The sequence below is a fragment of the Manis javanica genome, chromosome 15 (assembly GCF_040802235.1).
Source record: "Manis javanica isolate MJ-LG chromosome 15, MJ_LKY, whole genome shotgun sequence".
Classification (NCBI taxonomy): Eukaryota; Metazoa; Chordata; class Mammalia; order Pholidota; family Manidae; genus Manis; species Manis javanica.
In genome coordinates this window covers 20,715,949-20,743,618 of record NC_133170.1, presented here as the reverse complement: position 1 = coordinate 20,743,618, position 27,670 = coordinate 20,715,949, and the positions used below count along the sequence as shown (strand labels likewise).

Sequence of the window (27,670 nt, the reverse complement as noted above, 5' to 3'; positions counted from 1 at the left end):
GTCTCAGAAATAATATTCTTTCAGAATGCTCAAGTCACATTTTTATTCTCTGAGGGTAATTTTCAGAAAGAATTAGACATCGTTCAGAACCTCATTCAGATAATCAAATTAGGAATTTAAATAATAACATATAAAGTAATGAGGCATACTGTGTTGTGGCTTGTAACAAACTAGCTCCAAAAGCCAAAACAAGTTTGTTCATTAAAATAAATGTACCCCCCTGCAAGGTGACTGCCTAAAAGAAAATGTATTTGATGTATAAGTTGAAGTTCATGTATTTAAGGGTGTATCATCTTTACCTAATAGTTATATCTGGTGTAAGAACTTGGGGTGGTTCCAAAGCTAAACAATGAAGAAGATTGAATTACTTTGATAGTCACCAAACAATTGTGCCTATGCAGGTAAAGGAATAACAGGGATATTCAGAGGATGTCTTATGACCCCAGGAGCAAGGCAATCTCCTGAGACCTTCTAGGGTTATAATTACAGGCTTCTAAAAGCAGGAGAGAATCATCCTGAAGATTTCAGGGACTTCCTGTGTGTTTCTTTGGGCTCAAATATTTGAAGAGAGAATTATTAGCCAATTGCTTAGGATACATATTTATGTATAGACACACACTGAATCCCCCCCCCTTTTTTTAGGGTATTCTTGATATACACTCTTATGAAGTTTTCACATGAAAAAACAATGTAGTTACTACATTCATCCATATTACTGTGTCCCCCCACCCATATTCCATTGCAGCCACTGCCCATCAGTATAGTAAGATGCCACAGATTCGCTGTTTGCCTTCTCTGTGCTACACTGTCTTCCCCATGATCCCCCGCACAATGTATGCCAATCATAATACCTCTCAATCCCCTTCTCCCTCCCTCTCCACCCGCCCTCTCCCACCCCTCCCTTTTGGTAACTGCTTGTCCCTTCTTGGAGTCTGTGAGTCTGCTGCTGTATTGTTCCTTCAGTTTTGCTTTGTTGTTATACTCCACAAATGAGGGAAATCATTTGGTACTGGTCTTTCTCTGCTGGGCTTATTTCATTGAGCAAAATATCCTCCAGCTCCGTCCATGTTGTTGCAAATGGTAGAATTTGTTTCTTTCTTATGGCTGAATAGTATTCCATTGTGTATATATACCACATCTACTTTATCCATTCATCTACTGATGGACACTTAGGTTGCTTCCTTATCTTGGCTATTGTAAATGGTGCTGCAATAAACATAGGGGTGCATATGTCACTTTGAAACTTGGATCCTGCATTCTTAGGGTAAATTCCTAAGAGTGGAATTCCTGGGTCAAATGGTATTTCTATTTTTAGTTTTTTTGTGGAACCTCCATATTGCTTTCCATAATGGTTGAACTAGCTTACACTCCCACCAGCAGTGTAGGAGGGTTCCCCTTTCTCACATCCTCACCAGCAATTGTTCTTAGTCTTTTCAATACTGGCCATCCTAACTGGTGTGAGGTGATACCTCATTGTGGTTTTTATTTGCATTTCCCTGATAATTAGTGACGTGGAGCATCTTTTCATGTGCCTGTTGACCATCTGAATTTCTTCTTTGGAGAATTGTTTGTTCATATCCTCTGCCCATTTTTTAACAGGGTTATTTGCTTTTTGGTTGCTGAAGCATGTGAGTTCTTTATATATATTGGATGTTAACCCCTTGTTGAATATGTCATTTACAAATATATTCTCCCATACTGTACGATGCCTTCTTGTTCTGTTGATGGTGTTCTTTGCCATACAGAAACTTTTTAGTTTGATGTATTCCCATGTGTTAATTTTTGCTTTTGTTTCTGTTGCTTGGGGAGATGTATTCAGGAAAAAGTTGCTCATGTTTATATTCAGGAGATTTTTGCCTGTTATCTTATAAGAGTTTTATGGTTTCATGACTTACATTCACATCTTTTGATCCATTTTGAGTTTACTTCTGTGTATGGGGATAGACAATAATACAATTTCATTCTCTTGCATGTAGCTGTCCAGTTTTGCCAACACCAGTTGTTGAAGAGGCTGTCATTTCCCCATTGTATGTCCATGGCTCCTTTATCATATATTAATTGACCATATATGCTTGGGTTTATGTCTGGACTCTCTATTCTGTTCCATTGGTCTATGGGTCTGTTTTTGTGCCAGTACCAAATTGTCTTGATTACTCACACGCAGAATTTTATATACATATTTTGTGTTTTTTCTAATTGTAAACATTTAAAAATATTTCATTTTTAAATTAAATAAAGGCAAAAAAGTTCAGATAAGGAAAAAAACCATTTATGTCACACCTATCAGAGAAATCCTCATTGACCTTTTGCTAACATTCTTTCTTCTCTGTGTTAATAATGTTGAGATCATACTGAACTTGCAATTCTGAATTTTTTTTTTACTTATTCTCAAGTCAATAAAAATTCTTTGTGAAAACAATATTTAGTGTCAGTCCTTTGGTTTTTTATTATCTATCTACATATGGGACATGAAGTTTACTGTTAAGCCAAAGTTTATTATTGAAGAAATAATAAAAGCTTAATATTATTTCATCTCTCACATTCATGGTATCAAAAGTATCAGAAGAAAAATTTATGAAACGAAGATTCATAAAGCATTTGATGGGCTTATGCTTTCTTAGTCCCCTAGGCTTCATTTATTTATTATTTGTAAGTGTTTTTCCTTGCTAGTATGTAGCCAGAGTAACTAAGAGAAAAAAAACATATTTCTTCTCTCTCCTGTTGAAGGTGGTTGGAGGCAAAGTAAAGAAGCCCGGCAAACGTGGTCGGAAGCCTGCGAAAATTGACTTGAAGGCAAAACTTGAGAGGAGCCGGCAGAGTGCAAGGGAATGCCGGGCCAGAAAAAAACTGAGATACCAGTATTTGGAAGAGTTGGTATCCAGTCGGGAAAGAGCCATATGTGCCCTCAGAGAGGAACTGGAAATGGTAAGAAAGTCTGTTGCATGACACAATCCACCTAAGCTTAGTAGTCAAGTATACATTCAAACACAAAGATACCTATTTTCACCTATTTTCATACACTGATGGTAGGAACAGAATGTACATGACTATTTCATTGAGGGATTGTTTGTGATAGAAAAAAATGGAAAATAACCCAAATGTACAACAGAGGATTGGTTAATTATATATTAGTTTTACTGATGTAGAAAGATGTTTACAGTATTATTGCTAAGTGGAAAAAGTAATATAATAGTATGTAACAACATACACAGCATGATACCATTTGTGTTTAAACATATTTATTTGGCATGTTTTATTCATTCAGACCCCCTTTGGGTAATGCCTATAGAAATGTAACAAAACAGGTGAAAGTATGGAAACCTCACTACTGTAGCTTAGGGGAAGACGTGGCAGGTTGGAGAAAAGGGAGAGAGTGCTACCATGGGCATTACAAAACTGAGACAACCTACCGCAGTTTTTTTAGAAGCTAAAAAGTAGGTTGGAGCACAGAGTCCAGACATACACTACTCAGTAGATTTTTTTTTGTGTAATTAATATACAGTCACATGAGCAACATTGTGGTTACTAGATTCCCCCCATTATCAAGTCCCCATCACATACCCCATTACAGTCACTGTCCATCAGCGTAGTAAGATGCTATAGAGTCACTACTTGTCTTCTCTGTGCTATACTGCCTGCCCTGTGCCCCTCTACATTATATGTGCTAATCATAATGCCCCTTAATCCCCTTATCCCTCCCTTCCCACCCATCCTCCTCAGTCCCTTTCCCTTTGGCAACTGTTAGTCCATTCTTGGGTTCTGTGAGTCTGCTGCTGCTTTGTTCCTTCATTTTTTGCTTTGTTCTTATGCTCCACAGATGAGTGAAATCATTGGTACTTGTCTTTCTCTGTCTGAGCATAATACCCTGTAGCTCCATCCATGTTGCTGCAAATGGTAGGATTTGTTTTCTTCTTATGGCTGTGTAATATTCCATTGTATATATGTACCACATCTTCTTTATTCATTCATCTACTGATGGACAGACACTTAGATTGCTTCCATTTCTTGGCTATTGTAAACAGTGCTGTGATAAACATAAGGGGTACATATGTCTTTTTGAAACTTGGATCCTGCATTCTTAGGGTAAATTCCTAGGAGATGAATTCCTGGGTCAAATGGTATTTCTATTTTTAGTTTTTTGAGGAACCTCTGTAGTGCTTTCCACAATGGTTAAACTAGCTTACCTTCCCACCAGCAGTGTAGGAGGATTCCCCTTTCTCCATATCCTAGCCAGCACTTGTTGTTCCTTGTCTTTTGGATGTTGGCCATACTAACAGGTGTGAGGTGATATCTCATTGTGGTTTTAATTTGCATTTCCCTGATAAGTAGCAATGTGGAGCATATTTTCATGTGCCTGTTGGCCATCTGAATTTCTTGTTTGGAGAAATGTCTGTTCATATCCTCTGCCCATTTTTTAATAGGGTTATTTGCTTTTTGGGTGTTAAGGCTTGTAAGTTCTTTATATATTTTGGATATTAACCGCTTGTTGAATATGTCATTTACAGATTTATTCTCCCATACTGTAAAATGCCTTTTTGTTCTGCTGATAGTGTCCTTTGCTGTACAGAAGCTTTTTAACGTGATGTAGTCCCATATGTTTATTTTTTATTTTGTTTCCCTTGCTCAAGGAGATGCATTCAGGAAAAAGTTGCTCATGTTTATATTCAAGAGATTTTTGCCTATGTTTTCTTCTAAGAATTTTATGGTCTCATGACTTACATTCATGTCTTTGATCCATTCTGAATTTACTTTTGTGTATGGGGTTAGACAATAATCCAGTTTCATTCTCTTGCATGTAGCTGTCCGGTTTTGCCACCACCAGTTGTTGCAGAGACTGTCATTTCCCCACTGTATATCCATGGCTCCTTTATTGTATATTAATTGACCATATATGCTTGGGTTTATATGTGGGCTCTCTATTCTGTGCTATTGGTCTATGGGTCTGTTCTTGTGCCATTACCAAATTGTCTTGATTACTGTGGCTTTGTAGTAGAACTCGAAGTCAGGGAGCATAATGCCCCCTGCTTTATTCTTCCTTCTCTGGATTGCTTTGGCTATTCAGGGTCTTTTGTGGCTCCATATGAATTTTAGAACTATTTGCTCTTGTTCATTGAAGAATGCTGTTGATATTTTGATAGGGATTGCATTGAATCTGTAGATTGCTTTAGGCAAGATGACCATTTTGACAATATTAGTTCTTCCTATCCATGAGCATGGGATGTGTTTCCATTTATTGGTATCTTTTTTAATTTCTCTCATGGTGTCTTGTAGTTTTCAGAAATAGGTCTTTCACTTCCTTGGTTAGGTTTATTCCTAGGTATTTTATTCTTTTTGATGCAATTGTGAATGGAATTGTTTTCCTGATTTCTCTTTCTGCTAGTTCATGGTTAGTGTATAGGAATGCAACAGATTTCTGTGTATTAATTTTGTATCCCTCAACTTTGCTGAATTCAGATATTAGATCTAGTAGTTTTGGAGTGAATTCTTTAGGGTTTTTTATGTACAATATCATGTCATCTGCAAACAGGGACAGTATAACTTCTTCTTTGCCAATCTGGATGCCTTTTACTTCTTTGTGTTATCTGATTGCTGTGGCTAGGACCTCCAGTACTATGTTGAATAAAAGTGGGGAGATTGGGCATCCTTGTCTTGTTCCCAATCTTAATGGAAAAGCTTTTAGCTTCTCACTGTTAAGTATGATGTTAGCTGTGGGTTTGTCATATATGGCCTATATTATGTTGATGTACCTGCCCTCTATACCCATTTTGTTGAGAGTTTTTGTCATGAATGGATGTAGAATTTTGTTAAATGCTTTTCGGCATCTATGTAGATGATCATGTGGTTTTTGTCCTTCTTATTATTGATGTGGTGGTTGATGTTGATGGATTTTCAAATGTTGTACCATCCTTGCATCCCTGGAATAAATCCTACTTGATCACAGTGTATGATCTTTTTGATGTATTTTTTTATTCAGTTTGCTAATATTTTGTTGAGTATTTTTGCATGTATGTTCATCAGTGATATTGGTCTGTAATTTCCTTTTTTTGTGGTGTCTTTGCCTGGTTTTGGTATTAGAATGATTCTGGCCTCATAGAATGAGTTCGGAAGTATTCCCTCCTCTTCTACTTCTTGAAAGACTTTAATGAGGATGCATATTAGGTCTTCACTAAATGTTTGATAAAATTCAGCAGTGAAACCATCTGGTCCAGGGATTTTGGTCTTAGGTAGTTTTTTGATTACCAGTTCAATTTTGTTGCTGGTAATTGGTCTGTTCAGATTTTCTGTTTCTTACTGGGTCAGCCTTGGAAGGTTGTATTTTTCTATAAAGTTGTCCATTTCTTATAGGTTATCCAGTTTGTTATCATATAATTTTTCTTAGTGTTCTCTCATAATTCTTTGTATTTCTGTGGTATCCATAATGATTTTTCCATTCTCATTTCTGATTCTATTTATGTGTGTAGACTCTCTTTTTTTTCTTGATAAGTCTGGCTAGGGGTTTATCTATTTTGTTTATTTTCTTGAAGAACCAGCTCCTGCTTTCATTGATTCCTTCTATTGTTTTATTCTTCTTGATATTATTTATTTCTGCTCTAATCTTAATTATATCCCTCCTTCTACTGACTTTGGGCCTCATTTGTTCTTCTTTTTCTAGTTTTGTTAATTGTGAGTTTAGACTGTTCATTTGGGATTGTTCTTCTTTCCTGAGGTATGCCTGTATTGTGGTATACTTTTCTCTTAGCATGGCCTTTGCTGTGTCCCACAGATTTTGCAGTGTTGAATTATTGTTGTCATTTGTCTTCATATATTGCTTGATCTCTTTTTATTTGGTCAGTGATCCATTAATTATTTAGGAGCATGTTATTAGGCCTCCATGTGTTTGTGGGCTTTTTTGTTTGTGTAATTTATTTCTAGTTTCTTACTTTGTGATCTGAGAACCTGGTTGGTACAATTTCAATCTTTCCAAATTTACTGAGGCTCTTTTTGTGGCCTAGTATATGATCTATTCTTGAAAATGTTTCATTTGCACTTGAGAAGAATGTGTATCCTGTTGCTTTTGGATGGAGTGTTCTGAAAAAGTCTGGTAGGTCCATCTGTTCTAATACATTGTTCAGTGGCTCTGTCTCCTTACTTATTTCTGTCTGGTTGATCTGTCCTTTGGAGTGAGTGGTGTGTTGAAGTCTCCTGAAATGAATGCATTGCATTGTTTCCCCCTTTAATTCTGGTAGTATTTGTTTCACATATGTAGGTGATCCTGTGTTGGGTGCATAGGTAATTATAATAGTTACATCCTCTTGTTGGACTGAACCTTTTATCAATGTAATGTCCTTCTTTGTCTCTTGTTACTTTCTTTGTTTTGAAGTCTGTTTTGTCTGATACCAGTACTGCAACTCCTGCTTTTTTTCTCCCTATTAGTTGCATGAAATATCTTTTTCCAAGGATATCCAGGGACTGGATTCCTTCAGTCTGTTTAAGTCTTTGGATTTGAAGTGAGTCTCTTGTAGGCAGCATATAGAGAGATCTTGTTTTTTTATCCATTCAGTGACTATATATCTTTTGATTCATACATTCAGACTATTTACATTTAGGGTGATTATCGATAGGTATGTGCTTATTGCCATTGCAGGCTTTAGATTCATGTTTACCAAAGGTTCAAGATTAATTCCCTTACTATCTAACAGTCTAATTTAACTCACTTAGTATGCTATTACAAACACAACCTGAAGGTTCTTTTTTTTCCTCTTTTTTCTTCCTCCTCCATTCTTTATAAACTAGATATCATATTCTGTACTCTTGTCCCTTGATTGACTTTGGGGGTAGTTGATTTGATTTTACATCTGCTTAGTAATTAATTGTTTTACTTTGCTGGGGTTTTATTTCCCTTGGTGACAGCTATTTAGCCTTAGGAATACTTTCATCTATAGCAGCCCCTTGAAAATGCTCTGTAGAGGTGGTTTGTGGAAGGGAGATTCCCTCAGTTTTTGCTTATCTGAAAATTGTTTAATCCCACCTTCAAATTTAAATGATAATCCTGCCAGGTAGAGTATTCTTGGTTCAAGGCCCTTCTGTTTCATTGCATTGGATATATCATGCCATTCCCTTCTGGCCTGTAAAGTTTCTGTTGAGAAGTCCGATGATAGCCTCATGGGTTTCCTTTGTATGTGATCTTTCTTCTCATTTTAGCTGCTTTTAAAAGTATGTCCTTATCCTTGATCTTTGCCATTTTAATTATTATTAGTCTCAGTGTTGTCTTCCTTGGATTCCTTGTGCTTGGAGATGTGTGGACTTCCATGGCCTGAGAGACTATTTTCTTCCCCAGATTGGGGAAGTTTTCAGCAATTATTTCTTTAAAGACACTTTCTATCCCTTTTTCTCTCTCTTCTTCTGGTACCCCTGTAATATGAATATTGTTCTGTTCGGATTGGTCACACAGTTCTCTCAATATTATTTCATTCTTAGGGATCCTTTTTTCTCTCTGTGCCTCAGCTTCTTTGTATTCCTCTTCTCTAATTTCTATTCCATTTACCATCTCTTCTACTACATCTAATCTGCTTTTAAATCCCTCCATTGTATGTTTCATTTCAGATAAGGAATTTCTTAATGATTGAATCTCCATCCTAAATTCATCCCTGAGTTCTTGAATATTTTTCTGTACCTCTGTGAGCATGTTCTTGATTTTTATTTCAAAGTCTCTTTCAGGAATATTGGTTATTTCAGTCGCATTTGGCTCTTTTCCTGGTGTTTGCGAGATTTTTGTTTGAACCAGGTTCCTTTGATGTTTCATATTTGTATGTGGCACCCTCTAGTGACCAAAAGCTCTAGTCTCTGGAGCTGTTTAGCCCCTGGAGTGATGTCGCGGGTAGCAGGAGAGCAGCACTGGTGCCTTGGGGAGGAGGAAAGAGCTGTTTCCTGCTTCCTGGCTGCAGTGCCTGTCTCCACTGTCAGAACCAGTGGGCCAGTACACAGGTGTAAGCCTCTGTGCTTTGTGTCTGTAGCTACCGTAGGTGGGGCCTCCCTCTCGCTGGCCTGATGCCAGGGTAGGGACTGCTGGTTTGCAAGCTGGTGCTGGCGGGCCAGGTAAAAGGCGCAACAGGCTGCATATCACAGTGGGAGTCCGCAGAGCTGAGTAGCCAGCAGGGTAATGGAGTGCCTGAAGCTCCTGAAAGTTCCCAACCTGCTGGGCAGAGTGTACCCAGACAACCTTGTCCACCTATCCTTCTCCTGCGCAGCAAGCTCCACACAAACCCCACCCCTTCAGCAGCCCTCTCTTTGCTAGGAAGCCACTCAGACTGCCCACCTTTCCTTTGTCCCAGAGCAGCTAGATGTGGATCCCTGTCCTCTGCAAATGGCTGGAATCTCAAGTGTCTCCAAATATTCTGCCTGTCTTAGCTTTCCAACCCGTTAATCTCCAGAGCATCATGCAATGTAGGTTTGTGCTCCCAAAGCAGATCTCCGGGGCTGGGTGTTCAGCAGTTCTAGGCTTTCACCCACTCCCTGCTCCATTTCTCTTCCTCCTGCCAGTGAGCTGGGGTGAGGAAAGGGCTTGGGTCCCACTGGATGAAGCCTTTGGTATGTTACCCTGTCTCATGAGGTCTGCTCTGTTCTTCAGGTGTATGCAGCCTTCTTTCCTGTTACTCTTTTAGGATTAGTTCTATTAACTATATTTCTGTAACATATGTCGTTTTGGGAGGAGTTCTCTCTCTCACCTCTCACTCTGCCATCTTGAATCTCTACTCAGTAGATTTTTAAGATGTATACTAAATTTGACTTATGCTATAAATTATTTCTTACTTTCTGCATTGTAAGCCACTTGAGGTCATAATCTTCAGACTGATCAATCTTTGTGTGCCCCAAAGTCCTTAGTACACACTCTGGTAGAAAGAAGATGTTTAATGAATGTTTATGAAAGAAAGGAAATTACAAAATTCTTTATTTTAGGAGTAGAAATAATGTGACAAGTACCAAAAAACATATGAATTCTAATTACTGCCATATTGTGAGGAGATGTTCTTTTAACCAGAGGGACCTTTTCAATCTGAGCAGTACTCCAGGATATCATAAGAAGATTGAGCAGAAGTTTTTTGCCCTCTTCCAAAAGATGGCAGGCCTTATACATGTCTTAGGTTATAAAGAGCAGATACAATGGAGAGTGGGATTCCCAGCAATCAATGCAGTGCATCTGGGTATGGGAGTTCTTGTGTATAGGATTTCTACTAGTGGTTCCTGAACTCTGACTAGTAGAATTTCACTTCAGTATATTTTACATATTTCAGTACAAGCAGTGGTGTATGGCGATGGACCAAGGAAAAATCCCTTCTGAAATCAAGGCCCTACTCACTGGAGAAGAGCAGAGCAAATTTCAGCAGAACTCAAGCAGGCACATGAAAGCTGGGAAGACAGACGCTAATAGCAATTCCTGTGCGTACAATACATGGGAGAGTTTGTAGTACTTTCCTTACTGTGTCTTTGAATAAAATGTTGCTGTTATTTGTAGTTCACTAAGCAAGTGAAGTGGTGTTAGATTCTAAATGTTGAAATGTGTTTTACGTGGGGTCTGTAAAGAGCAACCAATACATTTTTATGAAATTCTTGTATTAAGTTGCTTAGTTCATAAATGGAAGTATACCATCCTAGTTATTGTTAATAATATCTTTTATTTATATTTTGATTTATAGCTTAGAAAGTACTTTCATATATTTGTCTTATGTATTTCCTGTAATAATCGTATTAAGGAATTACCCTTGTTGTTTTATAGGTGAAGGAATAAGGAATAGAGGGCTGGGTAGGGTGCCCAGGATTACACAGCTATAATTGTAGAACCTCTCCTTACTCAGTCCAGGCTCTGTCTAATATAGTAGCCTATCACTGGAAGGATTTTTTTTAAAAAGATAAAATTCACATAACATAAAATCAACCACTTTAAAGTAATAATTCAGATTCGTTTAGACATTCACAGTATTGGTCAACCACCACCCTGGTCTACTTGCAAAATATTTCAGCATCCCAAAGAAAACCGCCAACTCAGTTAGCAGTTACTTGTTATTACCCTCTCCCTCCAGCCCCTGGCAGCCATGAATCTGCTATCTGTCTGTGGATTTACCTATTCTGGGTATTTAATATAAATGGAATCATACAGTATATGACTTTTTGTGACTGCCTGTCTCACCTAACAATGTTTTTAAGGTTTGTCCATGTTGTAGAATGTATGAATACTTCATTTTATGGCTGCATAATATTCCATTATATATGTATACTGCAACTTGTTTATCCATTGTCCATTGATGGATATTTGTTTCTACCTTTTGGCTATTGTGAACAGTGCTGCAATGAAAATGTATGGACAAGTATGTGTTTTAGTACCTGTTTTCAGTTATTTTAGGTATATGCCTAGAAGTGGAATTGCTGGGTCATTATGGTAATTCTTTATTTTAGAGGAAACACAAACTTTTCCACCGTGGCTGAAATAATTTACATTCCCCCAGCAATAAATGAAGATTCCCATTTCTCTACATCTTGCCAACACTTTTTATTTCCTTTTTTTTAAAAAATGTAGTCTTCCTATGGGTATGTAATGGTATCTGACTGTGATTTTGATTTTCATTTCCCCTTATGACTAATGATGTTGAACATCTTTTCTTGTGCTTATTGGCCATTTGTATATCTTCTTTGAAGGAATATCTAAGCTCATCACCCCTGTTTATTTTTTAATATTTTTGAGTTTTTTAATTGAAGCATACTTGACATACAATACTATATTAGTTTCAGGTGTACAACATAGTGATTCAGCAATTTTATACATTATGAAATGCCTACCATGATAAGTGTAGTTACCATCTTACTACAAGCTTACTACAGTATTCTTGACTATATTCCCTATGCTGTACATTTCATCCCCATGACTTACTTTATAATTGGAAGTTTGTACCTTTTATCCCCTTCACCTGTTTCATGCATTCCCCCTTTTGCCTGCCCATGTTTTAACTGAGTTGTTTTCATTTTGTTGTTGAGTTATAAGAGCCCTTTATATATTCTGGATTCTAGACCTTTATTAGATAATGTGTTTTACAGATATCCCATTCTGTAGGTTGTCTTTTCACTTTCTTGATAGTGTTCATTGGTACACAAAAGATTTTAATTTTTATGAAGTCCAGTTTATCTAATTTTTCTTTTGTTTTTCATATTTTGGGTGTCATGTCTAACAATCCACTCTCAAACCCAAGGTCATGAAGATTTACTCTTATGTTTTCTTCTAAGAATTTTATTGTTTTAACTCATATATTTAGGTCATTGATCCATTTGTGTTAATTTTTCTATGTTGAGTGAGGTAAGGATCCAGCTTAATTCCTTTAGATCTAAATATCCAATTGTCTGAGCACCATTTGTTGAAGAGACTATAAAGATTTTACAATGAAAATGTCATGTGTTAATTTATTCATCATTGTGATTGCTTTGGGAACACTTGAAATAGTTATAGGGAAATGTTATAAATTTCTTGTTTTAGAACACTTTTTTAATAAAAATTGAAGGATTGGCTTTTGGATAACTTACTAGATAAGGTAATATTTGCCTTAATCTAAATTAATGAAAATAACCCAAATCAGCTCAGTTCTTTTTTTTTTCCAGTCTGTTTAAAAACAGCCTTCTTATAAATAAACAAATTCATGCATTATAAAACAGATTAACCAAACTTCATTGACTTTAAAAACATTCTTACATTGGTAACTTTGATTTGTTTTTCAGGGTGAAGAGCATATAAATGATGAGTCAGTGACTGAAGCCAATATTCTTATTCCTATGGAGGATGAATGGGCAAGATTATACTTCTTGGTTCCGTTAACTACCTACTGCTCAGTAGTCATCTCTGTAAATCTGTAGTTTCTACTGAAATGTGTGATCATAGATCTCAAAGGATTTTGCTTTAACTTTCAACACTTAGAAAATTTATAAAATTCAGACCTGTTCTGGTTAGTATTGCCACCCATGGAATTTAACTGTTACAGTGCTTAAGAACACAGAAATAGAAATGGGTGAAGAATGTATTTTTGCACCTTAACTCCACATTGCTTTATTGTTTAATTTATATTCTCTCCATGTAATTCATGTAAATGTATGTATATGTATGTATAGGTATCACCTCCTTTCATGTGCTTGATTGTCCTACAAAAAGAAACCAAATGGACTGATTACTAAGTTCTCAGTCTTTATGGACCTAACCTTATTTCATTATATTTACTTGAGTAACATATATTTTCTGCATGAACCATGATTTCTCCTGTGAGCCATTCCAGCATAAGCTGTGAATATGTATTAACAAATATATATATATACATTTCTATTTTTATAATCCATGGTGGTATGCCTGTTTTAAATAATGTACATGTTAACAAAATCTGTCAGGAAAGCCCACAAGACAGCCTCTATTTGAAACTTTTGTGGCTGTCTTTTCAAACTGTATTTACAGAACTTTTCTAGGGCCTAATCCATATTTGGAGAATAATTAGTCATATTTTATTAAGCGGGAGGTAACCTTTTAGGCATTTCAGCAGAATACATCATTTTGGCAACCTAGAGTGTATGTGTATGTGTTTCTCTTGTATGTCTATATATGTATGTGGGGACGGTAGGAGTGAATGTTCACACACATTTCCTTGTGTCGTTAACTAACTTGGAGAATTTTTCTAAAGAAAATAGGATGAAATTAGCTGCTGAGGTTGAGTTCCTGCCTCAAGAGATCTGGAACAAAATGAGGGATGAACTGCTAGTACATCTAATGGCTGTAGCCATAACCAGAACACTTAGTTTCTTCCCTGACGCAAGTTTCCTTATGAGTGTTCTAAGCCAAAAACAAACACACCAGGGGTGCGTGTCTGGTTCAGCCCCGGCCGTGCCTCCACTCTGGAGTGAAGCCCTGGAGCCGAGAGTTGTGCACAGCACCACAGCTCAGGGGCTTGGTAGGAGGTGCAGGAAGCCAGGTGGTTCTCTCCGGTTCCCATCACAGCCACATTTACTTTCTTCCTGCCTACCAGGTGGAGTGATGGTTGGGGAATTAAACACATAATATGATACACTCAGATAGACCTAGGAATCTTTTAATTTCCCCAAAGAGACACTTCATCACTCTTTCTCCTCTTTCCCATAGTTAAATCAGGAGTCATGCTCTCTGTTGCTGCTAAATTATAATTGCTCTTTGGTCTTATGAAACAAATATTTGGCTTTCAATTAAAACATGTTATGAAAATGGCAGTTTAAGAGGAAGCATTATAGTCTAGGTTGTCTGTGAGGTGGAACATGAGATGGACCACATAGTTTCAGAATACAGGGAACTGCCCTCCTTCTCTTAGGAATGTGTTTGAATAAAGTGCCTCCCCTTAGCCTGAGTTCCTAAAGGTCTCTTGTGCTTAGGTTGCAAACTCAGATCTCTAGTCTAGTCCTGTGTGACTACTGATAAACCACTAGCCCAGCCTGTTGGGTCTCTGTTTTGGAGGACTGGGGGTTTAAGAGTATATAATGTCTTCTTAGGATCACAAATATAAATAGACTAAGGATTGTTAATATTCCAGTGTTCAGAATTTAAGTGTTTTAAATATAGTGTTCTGATTCTAATGGGTGTATTTTTGTCATCTGGTCTACTCAAATATATATTTCTATTCCGCAAAATGACCCAAGACTTCTTGGTTCAGTACCCTTTGAATTGCCCAAAAGAGTTGTCTTCAAAACAAACATTCCAGAATGAATGTGGCTCTTCAATGGAATTGCCTGCATTGTGCTTGAAGTATTTCTTCTCTGGTTGTACCTCTAATTTACAGTCATTTGAGCTACCCCATCCCCCATGGGATCTTTACAAGAGCAGTGACTTCATCCCCAGGTAAAGGATGTGTAATTCGGGGTGAAAATAAATTGCAATTTATTTGAGTTTATTCCTAAACCTGTTTGCTATTTTGGCGTAGATCAAAGCAGGAGAAAGTTCCTTGTTCTTAAAAAGGAATGTTTTGGTTACTCTGGGTTGTGCCAGCTGCGCACTTTGGCCACTTGAAGCATGTTAATAAATGTCACTGACTGAAACAGCTGGAACATTCTTTCCCCAGTCCAGTCACAGAGCAGCCTACCGAATCCTAGTATCTCTCACTACCTGTAATGGCAGCACACAGGCCGGGAGAGCACAGAGGAGGGTGAGAGCCCGGTGAGCTCTGTCCCCTGAAACAGTGCTGTTCTCCTTGCTTCCTGAGTACACAGTAATGTTTCCTTTTTCTTTTTTTCCCCCCCAAAGAAAGGAAGATAAAGGGAAAAATAAATTTGTGTATTTAAACCAGTGATATTCTGTCATTAATTTAGCATAGATTTGCCATATATTAAAGCAATGGAATATAATATGGAGTAAATTTGACCAGGTCAAGTTTTAGGATATAGTTGAAGTTCTTAAAATTTTTTTTCTATTTTACCTAAAGTCTTTCTGTTAAATCAGAATTAGAATCTTACTGCAGCAAATTCATATCACTGTTTACCAGCTAATTGACAGTATTTATCAGCATTCCTGTTTAGCATTTTATCATCTTTGAACTAAGATAAACTTGATTTGGCTCATTAAAGAAGTTTAGGTTTAAACTGAACTTACCTTTAGTTAAACGCAAAGAAAATTTAAAAATGTAAATGCTATATTTCACAAGAAATCTGTTGCATATTATTAATTACATATTTAGTGTTTAAAGAGAAGATTATTATTAAGCCACAAGGTATTTTGGGCATTGAAGGACTTTTTCTTTCTCTGAAGAGCATTGTACAATAATATTTTTATGAAAAATAAAATACCTTCACCAGAAATATCTCAAGTTGTCTGATTCACAGTGCTGAATATGTCTGTGTAAGCAAAGTGTAGTAAAAAGAGTGTGAGATTCAGGCAGAAGAACAGGTCTTGGATCCATTTTCTGAGTCACCTTGAATTATTGATAATCTCTCAGCCTGTTGCTCATCTCTAAACAAGGGAGAGGATAATGTTCACAGGGAAATTCTGAGAAACTGCTTCTTAAGTAGTAAAGAAAAGTACTACATTAAATTTAAAATGTTTCCCTGTGTCTGACTATTATTAGGATTTTTATCACTAAGGATAATTATATTTAATGAGCTAGAATCTAAACACGTAGCATTGCAGGTATCACATTTCTGACGTCTTTTCAGCTATATCGTTATGTCTGTCCATGGAATGGTATAGTTGGAAGCTCTTTTTAGCAATAATAACCTATTAATTAGACTAATTTGAAGAATAATGTTCCCACTGGCAGTAATCCTGTAATCTGCATAAAGCAGGTTTTCAGGCTGATAGGTAACATGGTTTTCTTTTCTCTTTTTTCAGCCATCTTACTTAACTACAGAGTAGTCATGAATCATAGCTAGGACTGCCTCATAAGGCTGTGCTGATTGTGCACTGCACAAAGGCACCCAGTTGAGAACGTGCATGGGCCTGAATAATCAAGCCCATGTTCCCCTCAACAAGCCATATGTGAAAAAAGGGCACATACAACACTGGCTGCCCAAAGAGATGCCTTGTTCTAATTTACCCAAAGGGGCTGTGTTTCCTAATTCCTCCACCCAGAGAGTCCATTTTTTTTAATGTGCAAAGCAATCTCTTCCTAACAAGTGACATCAGGTTGGCAGCTTTTTATCAGTAACAATTGAAGTATTTACATCATAGAAATCAGTAAGTGCTACAAATCAGGGTCCCCCTCCCCCCAAAACTGCTGCCCAGAGTTGGTTTCCAACACACCGTGAGGAAGGCCTAGTAGAGGCCAGAATGGTTCTGACCAGAGCAGGCACATTTGAGGCCCAAAAATACATAATTGGAGGACACATGGAGCTGGAAGGGCTCTGGGTCGGTAGGCAGCTTGGAGATGTCCATATCGAATTCAGATGACTTCACAAGACAGATGATAGTTGTGGCTCAGAAACTCTTACGGGGTGCAGAGAAACACTCAGCCCAACTCTAGAGATGACTAGGAAGTAAAACAGTTAATTCTTAAAGCAAGCCCTGGGGTGAGAGTGGATACAACCAATTCACGATTGTGCTGTGATCCAGTAACCCAACTGCCTGGTCTGGGGGTTGGGCCGAGTTGGAGAGTGGCCTGGTTCACAGACCATTTTGACTCTGCAGTAAGAGAAACATTTGAGCAGGAAAAATTGGCTGTGATCCAACAGAACCCAATCCAATCCTGCTAGGTCCCAGCGCTCCCTTCCTGAGAAGGAAACCAACGCTCGACAGCATTTTACAGCCTCAGAACAACATGGAAGCAAGTCTGCACGCTGGAGATGACAATTCTTTTGCCCACACTAGGGAAATTTGGGTAGCCCAGAACCAAACAGGCCTAAAGGCCACCCCAAGCCCATACTGAGTTTTGGATCTTACCATTTCAATGGAATGAGAGGATGCCAGCCCAGCACCACGCGAAAAGAACAGAGGATTTATGGCAAAAAAATAAATAAATGATGCCCCTCAAACCTCAGGCCAGCACAAATGCTGCATAAGAGAAGAAAAAGCATTGAAAAAATAAGGAAGAAAGCCAAAAATGGTGGCCAACCCTTCATCCAGAAGGAGGAATTCATGTGGAGTCAAATACAAAATGAAAGCTGGCAGGGCCTCCTCTGAGGGAGCAGACCCATCTTTCTACCACTCCAGACAAAGAAAGAAATACCCATGTTCCCATGAGCCTTTTCAGTGAGGTGAGGAACTCCACCTAGCAACAGCCAATGAAATGTCTTCAAAGCAGAACTAGTCACACCACTCCTTCCTGGGATGGGAAGAAGGGAGCCTTGAGTGCGGATCGGAAGCTCACCAACTAGGGTAACACAACATATTTGGGCTCAGGAGATGGTGACTCATTTAGTTGATAAAGGAGACCCAAACAGACATACGAGAAGTATGAAATAGGAGGTTTAAATGCACTTCAAATGCAAAGATTCATCATGGAGTTCCTTTGAATTACCACTCCAGTAAAATGTAATGTTTTATAGGTCATTATCCACATCATTATGTCCCTGGGGGGTAACAGAAAAACATCAAGCTGACATGTGCTTATTCATTTCTTACCAAATAAAATGAAAATAGAATATCTCTACAAGTATAATATGTACCCAGGGCATTTGGAATTAAGCATGACTTTTCAGGACTATTTTTGTTGAGAAAAGGAAGTAGCCACTTGTGTGCTGGAAGGTGTTTAGCAGCTGACTCTTGGTTGGGGGAGGTCTGGTGTATAGTATTTGCCAATTTTTGGGGTGGAAATATTCCCACCATGGTTGATTTCATGCTACTGAGTTGTCAACCAGCAACCAAAACGTTTGACAATTTAAAAATTGGTTCTTGCAACATGTATGAGGCAACTTCAAGCCACTGGATACCCTACATAGAATGAGGATAGGATCAATTAGGAGGCTTTCAAAGGAAGTCAGCAAACAACGGCCACTGCAACAAGCAGGTGTGGTTTCCATCCATGGAATACACCAAGAGATGATCAATGAACAAATGACTGAGCTTTTGGGGAGAACTCCCCAAATTACAATCAAGGTGACTTTGGTAAAATCCCAAGAAAGCAAACATGAATGTTATATAATTTATTAAGTACAAACCAATTCTGCCCTCTTTTGGACATAGAACTAGACAGAGGATGATCCAAGCAGACACAATGGTGGCCCAAAGAATCAAGGTGGCAGTTTACGCAGCATTCTTTAGGAGAAAGAGAATTTGAATACGGTGGACAAAAATCCAGCCAGAGAAGTTTACACAAACATGGAGCAGGATGGTTTGTTAGGTCCTCCCAACGCCGCATGAGATTGTATTTCAAAATACTTCAGTACTAGAGAGGCTGATTCTAAAGGTTATATGGAAACATCGATTTGTAAGAAGAGCCATAAAAATTCTATAAAAGAAAAATGAGGAATGAAGACCCTACCAAGTATTAAAACACTCTACACCTACAGTAAGTAAAAGGAGTTAAGTACTAGTACATGAATAGATGGATCAATGAAACAAAATAGAGTCCACAAATTGGTGTAAATGCACTCAGAAATTTAATATATGATTAAGGTTGCATTATAAACTAGTGTAGGAAAAAAATGTATTTTTAAAAAAACTGCCATTAAGACAACTGGCTAGCCTTATGGAAAAGATTAGCTCTCCCATTTTTAATAAAATACTTCTTTCAGACTTTGACAAAATTCTAGATGACCAAAGATTGAAACATTCTGCAAAGAAACTGTAAAATACCGGAAGAAAATATGGGAAGTAAAAAAATAAAATAAGAATGGGGTGGGGGTGAGCAAGACTCACAAGACTAATAGCTGACTTCACAAAATAACAATGTTTGAAAAAAATACCATAACAAAGCTTTAAAAGGCAAATAATGGAAAATATCTGCTCACAACCACAAATTATTTCCTTAAATAATAAGAACACACTGTGTTTTGCAAGAAAGAGTAGTTGGCTTAGGGAGGGGAACATGACCCTCGTCAAGCCAATCAGAATCAAGGAGACTCCGTTCTGCAGCTTTTGTGAGCGATCTGGGAAGCAAATATGCCCTTTCCTGCTGGACTTGAAATATAAAAAGCTGGAAGAGCTAGTGCTGCTCCTCCCATTTTCTTCCACTAAAGGTAAGCTGGGCGGAGCACCACAGAGTGAACTCTCATTACACTGAGTCTGAATCCACCATGCCTGGTTACAGGAGCCAGTTCGTTTGGGTCTGTTCCTTAAGATCAAACATGATCAAACTGATACACGACTCACCACTAAAACAGGTAAAGGACATGAAATAAGAATTGCTTTTCTACATAAGAAAAGTTATTCAACCCCATTCATAAGTAATGTATATCAAAGTGATGGGATACCTTATATCTATCTGGCAAAGATCAAGTTAATAAAGGTTGAATTGTTTGTTAGGGGGAACAGCTATGCTCATATGTTATTGGGTAGGGGTTTGAATCCAGCTGCCCTGCTGGAGTGCAACATTTTGGAAGTTAATTTGAATAACATCTATCAAAATACAAATGCACATACATTTTGACCCCTAACTGCACTTTTACAGAGTTAGCCATCAGATATGTTATGTGCCAAGATATATTTGTAGGATGGTTATGGCAATATTATCTGTAACAGCAAAAGACTGGAAACAACGCAAATGGCCACTAATAAGGGACTGATTAAATAAGTGATGGTATATTCTTATAATGGAATACCATGCACTTACTGAAAAGAATAGTCTGATATGGAATGATTTGTAAGATACATGAAGTGAACAAAGCACCAAATAGTTTGTGTAATATGTCTGTCCTTGTATTTTTTAAAGGGTGTGTTATACAGATTCATGTATTGCTAGATTATTTTTGGATTTAAAAGGATTTATTTAAAAAAATAAACAAAATACCCCTTACCTCTGGAGAAAGGCACTAGGAGACAAGAGATTTAATGTGAGAGATCTACTTTTTTTTATGTCATATTGTGGTGGAAGGCAACTTCTAAAATGGACCCCAATGATCCCTGTCTGGAGTAATTCTCAGTGCTTGACCATGGTATTCACATCCTCGTGTGATCCTTTCCCCTTGAGTGAGGGCAGGATTTGTAACTTCCTTCTGCCCAGTAAAAGTGATGGTATGTTACACCCATAATTAGGTTACTTAAGATCCTCAACGGCTTTATGAGGCAAGCCGCCATACTGGAGAGGTCTATATGGCGAGGCACTGAGGCTGGCCCCCAGCCAACAGCCAGCAAGGAACTGGAACCCTCAGTGCAAAAGCCCTTGGTGACTGAATTCTGACAACCACCATAAAAGCCTGGGAACAGATCGAACTTCAGCTTTACCTTCAGATGAGACCCTAGCCCCGGCTGATGCCTTGATGGCAGCCTTGTGAATTTGAGGACCCAGTGAAGCTGTGTCCAGATTCCTGTCCCATAGAAATTATGAGATTAAAAATGTGTGCTGAGTGCTGCCAAATTTTGGGGTAACTTGTTATGCAGTAATAACTAATATAAGTGATTTCATTTTTTTCCTTAAGTATAAATTTCATATTCAGTTTATAAAAATAACTAGTTTAAAAGAACTTCCAAGATAACAATACCAAAAGCAATACTGACTCACATTCGTTTTTTTTAGGTTTCTTGTTCACAAAACAACTTCCAGATTATACATCTAGGTTCCCAGTTATTCTAAAAGTAGTAAGAATGGGCCCTGAATAAGTCAGTTAAGCATTCAGGTCATTGGGAAGAAATATTCCCCATGTAAGTCAATATGTATGCAGCCCTCTGGTTAATTTACTTCAATCACTAGGGAAAGGAAAGTTGGTCTATGGGATCAGCTCTGGGACAGGTGAGGCCAGTTTGGGACGATCCCACTGAGATCAGCAGCAGCTCCCTGAGGCCGGGGATGAAGGCGCGCTGACTTACCCAGCAAACCTCAGCCACCGCGGGGCTGGGTCCCACTCTCACCTTCCACAAACCATAACAGCTTATGTGAGCCTAAAAGCAGAAACAGGTGCTATTACAGATCTTTACCTGGCCTATTAAAATACATTGAGTTGTACTGTGTGGCCTTTTCTAGTTGAGGGTTTCTTTAAACCAGAAAAATGATAATCTTCTTAAATATAAGCAGTGGTTTCAAACCCTCTTGTCCTCCAAACAGTATATTAAATATGCCTTCTCTTACAAAAAAGCCATACACCATTCTGCTAGTTTAAATTTTTCTTTAGAATAAACTTAAAGGTTCTGCACAATATTTGGGTTCTGCACAATATTTGGTTTCTTGACTTTTCATTGTATTTCTTTCCCCTTCCTCTCCAATTACCAAATAAATTTTTTAAAAACACCCTGACTTCAGTTTCCCTTGATTTCACTTAGATTTGCTTCTAGTTATAGTATAATTCACTTATGGTTTAACTGAAAATATACAGTTATTACAGTACTTGTTTTTAGCTACACAGTTGCCTACAATTAACTGTAGCAACTTAGTTGCTAGCAACCAGGAGCAACTTAGTCCCATTTCATTGGTTTTCCATATTCTACTACGATGAATAGTTTAACAGTTGAAACAGATACTACCCCCATCAGCTCTCTCTATTGTGTAAGTGGAAATCTCAAGAAGACTGATGATAAAGTCTACATTCTCAAATGTTTTGTGTATCTGTGGATAAAGTGAAGGCTCCCATGGCCAGGATTCTCACTGGCCCTGATCGGCTTGCTCACCACACACATGTAGGCAATATGTTGCTATGGACTCTGTATAAAGAGCTCCACCCAGTGCTCTGGGTGACACAGGGCATGGCCGCAGGGCTGCTGCACAGCTGCAGGAGAGCAGAGACTGGAGTGGTGGTGGCACCGAGGACAGAGAGAGAGAGACGGCTGCAGGGGCAGAGAGGCCATAGGCAGAGACCAGCTTGCTGCATGCAGACTTGCTCTGGGTGGACGGGATTCAAGTGAGTGACCTGCCACTGTGGAAATAAAGGGTATATATAAACTCTTTCACCCCAAGAAGGAGGGGTGGAGGCCCTGCCGGTGCCGGAGGCATCAGCCCCTCCTCGGTTGAAACCCCACCTGGCTGACAGCTGGTGGAGAGCCCGAAAGAAAGACTCAGCAACCGCGGGTCCATCCGGGAGGGGTGCACCCGGCTCCCCAGGCCATAGAGCACTGCATGCTCCACTCCTATCCTCAGGCTCATGCAATGAAGTTACAAAAGGAAATACTGTCTGCTATTCAAAGGAAGAATTTAAAGGGACCTGTGAAGGTCATGAGGACCCAGATGTGGGTTGGTTTGATAAAGGCAGGAGCAGACAGAAAAACTGATGGCAAGTCAAACTGACTCTTACTGGAGCTGTGGCAACATTTGAAACCAGAGCAGTGGTTCAGGCCGCTGAGGACAAAGCAGAAGCCAGAGACAAAGCAGATCGGCCTGTGTATCTGCTGGAGAGGCTGGAGAAGGTGGGTGTTGTAAGGCCCACCCATGGTCCTTTTGGTCAACTCATTTGAGTGGAACCGGTTTGAATACAGCCAGGATGACCACTTGGTGGCAATGGATCTCCTCAGACTTGAGGGTTATTATAATTTGTTGTAATTTTTGTTATTTGTCATAGCCTCTGTTGTTAATTATGTTATTATGGAATTTGGTTACAATGTTTCAGCTTTCTTCCACAGGGGCCATTGCAGAAGACTGAGGGCACATAGATTGAGAGGAGAGAATCCTGAAGGGGTGGAATGTGGATAAAGTGAAGGTTCCTGTGGCCAGGATTCTCACCTGGCCCTGGTTGGCCAGCTCACTACATACGTGTGGGCAATACAGTGTTGTTGACTCTATAACGAGCCCTGCCCAGTGCTCTGGGCAACATGGTGGCAGGGCTGCAAGGCTGCTAGAGAGCAGAGATGAGCCTGGAGTGGTGGCAGCACCGAGGACAGAGACTGAGACGGCTGGGGCGGGCAGAGAGGCCCAGAGGCTGAGACCGGCTTGCTGCACGCAGACTTGCTCTGAGTGGACAGGATTCCAGTGATTGATCTGCCACCATGGGAATAAAGTTGGGTATAAATCCTTTCACCCCAAGAACATTCCATTGTCATTTTTCAGTCTAATTGAATCCACAGTGAACTTGTCTGGGGCTGAAACCCATTGCCAAGACAGTATCCTGATTTTAGACCGTTCCTTGTCAAGAAGTATGTCAAGGGGGAAGAAAACTCCCTCTGGGGTGAGTGGTAAGAAGCAGCTCTACCACTTCTCTCCCTTCCAGTCAGATTTCCGCACTCAGTTTGTCCTTCCTTCCACCTGGAGTTTGCAAAATCTCAGCAGAACTAAAAACAAAAAACAAAAAACCCGCAAGATTAAAGGAAGAAAACTGCCACAATTTGAAAGCCGTATCAAAAACCTGTTTCTAGAGTTACCCCATGGCAATAGGTGCTAAGTAACTTGAAAGATGGAAAAATTCATGGGGTTAGCAATGACTAACATACAACAATAAGTAACCTTATTGAGGGCTTTCTGTGTATGCACTGAATGATTTACATGGATTTGGGCTCATTTTATTGCTACAACAATCCTTAAGGCGGTTTGATGGTTAGTCTACATGTCAGCTTAGCTAGGCTGTAGTACCCAGTGACCTAAACACTAATCTAGGTGTTGCTGTGAAGGTATTTTCTACATGGTTAGCATCTGTCATCAACTGACTTTAAGTAAAGGAGATTATCCTTGGTGATATGGGTGGGCCTTATTCAGTCGGTTAAGAGGCTTAAAGAGCAGAAATGAGGCTTCCTGGAGGAGAAATCCTGCCACAAGATTGCAGCATCCAATCCTACCTTCTGGAAAGTCCTATAGATTTCAAACTCAATCTGGAGTTTGAACATCACTACCATGAGTTGCCAGCCTCCTGGCCTGCCCAACAGATTTCAAGCTTGCCAGTCCCCTCAATCTCATGAGCCAATTCCTTAACATATTTTCATTTGTCCACCGTCATCTATGTCCTATTGGATTTGTTTTTCTGGAGAATCCTAACACAGGTGGGCTCTGTTATTTTCCCATTTCAAAAATGGAGAAGCTTGGAGTTTGAGAATAATTGTCTGGGCTAAATAGGTGGTGAGGAGAGCCTTCACTGCAACAAGGAAGTGGTCTCCAGAGCCGCTGAATGCAGCTATCATATTCTTTTGTGATAAAGGGAAATTGCTGGCTGGATAGATCACTGGAGTTTTGTGCCAAATTTTTACTGATTTTGCATCATTCAAGTACAGCACCTCTGCCAGCAGACAGCCCAGAAGTCCAAAGGACCCTACACTGATGAACAGAGTATATATCCACTTTTCTCAGCTACTGTGCCACCATTCATCTCTACCACACAACTCTTCTTATCTCCTTTTTTGCAGTCCAGGTATATGTGCCATGGTCTCGTGTTTCTAGCACATTCAGGGGCCTAGGAGTAGAACACTGTCTTCTTAATGAGATGGTTCTTTGGAAGTTATAACAGGGAAGCAGATTAGAGAGGATTCATTCAAAATTCCCTCAAAGGAGTTTGAATCTCCTGTATCTAGCTGTTATGGGCAAACAGCCAGACTTTACTGACTGCCCACTGAAAGTCAGGTTATGTTCTCGAGCTTCCAGACCTACATCATAATCCTAAAGCCAGACACACACGCACCTACGGGTGCAGAGCCAGCACTGGTTGGGGATGGTCTTCCTGCAGTATAAAAATTGCACATTCTTCACATTATAGGCGAATCCTATTTGTATAATTCTAATCATGTAACTCAATTAGGGTTGATGGAGAGTTTTGAAAGCAGTGCTTTTAAAGAGGTTTCTGTTGAGAAACAATACAGAGCTTTTGAATAGAAGCGTTCAGTTGAGCAAAAAGTTCAGAATGGCCCAAATTGTAGGGGCTCAAACATTTAAAGAGAGTCTGAGGGAAGTGTGACAAGCCTAAAAATAAATTTATATTTATATTTATTTACCAAGAGCACAGGACCTTTTGCTTTTAGGGAGAATCTAAATCACATTGCTATGAAAAAGTCTGGGAATTCTCAAATGATAAAAGGAGCAGAAAAGAGAGAAAGTAGGTGTGGGTGGCCCTGCTGCCAGTTCTGTGGTCTGTTGGGGTTTTTTGGAAAATGATGGCACTTGTAAAACGGGTTTAAAGTAATATTTTGACTAGTGATGTCAGGTCTGTAAAGGGTATTCTTTTGAAATTTCCTCCCATGTTTAGATGCTTTGTGTTTTGAACACACTGATTGATGAGTTAATCTACAGCGGCTTCTGGATGCTCAGCAATTTTCCCTGTCTCGTTGCTACGAGACCGAGACCGCTCTGAAGTCCCCCCAAGGGACAGACCCCAGGAAGGGGCGGCTCTGCCGGCTAGCCACAGTGCCATCAAGCGGCCATTCTGCAAAACAGGTTTGTTTCCACTGGTCGCTACTGACGGCGCTCAGGCGCTCCTTCTTCCAGGTGAACTAGCAGGCTCGGGAACAGTGGGGAATTGTTTCTGCTCTTCATAGCCTTCTGCACACAGTGAGGATTTTCCCCTCCAATAAGTGAATCAAGCAGGATGGCGAAATTAAAAGAATGTTGGAATGGTTGGCCGAAGGCCTTTTAATTCACCCCCGATTTGACCTCTTTTGGTCTTAGTTTCCTCTTCTAAACAATGAAGGGCTTGGGCAAGCTCTCCCAATGTCCCTTCTACTCTCAGAATCTCTAATTCTCTCCTTCTTTTATAGGTGGTTCTCATGGAGGAGCGTAACCTCAGAGCCGATCCTGGTCAAGTAGCTCCCCTAGATCTTGCCTTGGCCTCACGGGGAGTCCCAGCAGGCGGCACTGAGACTGGGGGTGGGGGTGGGGGGAATGGAAGGGGCTCTGCCCACCACGAGAGTCAAAATCGCTGGCCGTACCGGTGAAGGACCCTGCTCCCCCATCGCTGGTGGATGTCCCCTGGGTAAAACTGTCCTCCCCAGAGAGAACTCTGGCCCAGAGAGCCAGTTCCAGGTGTCTTGGGCACCCCTGTGCCAGGAAGGCCACAGGGAAGCACATCTGGGCAGCAAGTGCTTCTTGACTTTCCCGCAGCAGGCCTTTTGGGCTAATGTTTTCACTGAAGATTAGAAAAAAAGGGAGAAATTCAAATTCCACCTAAAGGAAGCATCTCTGGCTCTTCCTCTGATGTCTGTGAGAACTTGGGGCCAGGTAGGTGAATTGTCTCTACTCTGAACATCCCCGTTGCCATCTTTCTTGAACTCCTGTTTGGAGGTTACAGGAACCCAGATTCATGGTGCCCCTCACCATGGGCCTGGTGAGGAGTGACTCTCCCTGACAGCCCGCCTGGGACTTAACTCTCCTTGCCAGGTCAGTGTGAGTTACAGTGAATATTTTTGTATTGCTGGGATTGTGCAAATCTGCACCCATCTGTGCATTATATCCAGTTTTCTCCAATTTCAGGATCAAGTGAGACAACCAGAGTCCTGAATATTAAACTGTAAAACACTGAATTATCAGCATGCTGAAAGAATACAGCTGAATTACCATGGGTTGTGAAACTTGGGGGCTCTGTCGATTATGATTTAACCCTCTTAGTTTGCCTTTACTTGGGGACTTATTTAAAAGCTACTTTCTCTAAAAAGAGTCTGTATGAGATTGTCTCACTGAAATGTCCACCTACTGGGGTAAACGCACAGAACATGAGAGAACGGAGCATGGCAAGCATCTAGTTGCTTTTAGTTTAAACTGAGATGTAAAATATACATAAAAATAAAATTGCAATGAATTAAATTTAACTTTTTACAGTCTAGTTTTAAAAAATAATATTCCATTTAAAAAGGTAAAAATCAAAGCTACTGCAGGGGTCTTTTCAGTTTTTGAGTAAGTCTGAACCATAAAATTCAAGGGCAAGTGAGATAAACATCTGGCTCATTTTGTCATTTTGGAGTGCCATTTGCTGCCAGGATAAGTAAGAGCATGAGAAGGAGAAAGAAAGGGGAGAAAACATGAGATACTCTTTTTATCTTTTGAAATTTTTGAAGGAAGCACCTCCACTTAAACACATCAGCTTTGCAGATGTTTTGTAGAAGAAATGTTTTACTGTTGATGCTCCATGCCCCAAATATCGAACCCAATCTTGTTCCCCTGTGTTTTTGAGGTGGGAATATCCAGGCTTCTTTCTATACCTCATTCAGCACCACAAGTCCAAGAACCTA

At 39.5% G+C, this 27,670-nt stretch overlaps 1 protein-coding gene across 1 annotated transcript in view; it reads left to right on the top strand.

The window, feature by feature from the left end:
- Positions 1 to 15,816, top strand: part of CREBL2 (cAMP responsive element binding protein like 2) — a 31,401-nt gene extending 15,585 nt beyond the window's left edge. The window contains exons 2-4 of the mRNA XM_017651281.3: positions 2,728 to 2,925; positions 10,272 to 10,416; positions 12,739 to 15,816. Of these exons, the coding sequence (XP_017506770.1) occupies positions 2,728 to 2,925; positions 10,272 to 10,416; positions 12,739 to 12,743 (348 nt within the window). The 3' untranslated portion in view covers positions 12,744 to 15,816. The remainder of the gene's footprint in view (positions 1 to 2,727; positions 2,926 to 10,271; positions 10,417 to 12,738) is intronic.
- Positions 15,817 to 27,670: the final 11,854 nt, after the last annotated feature.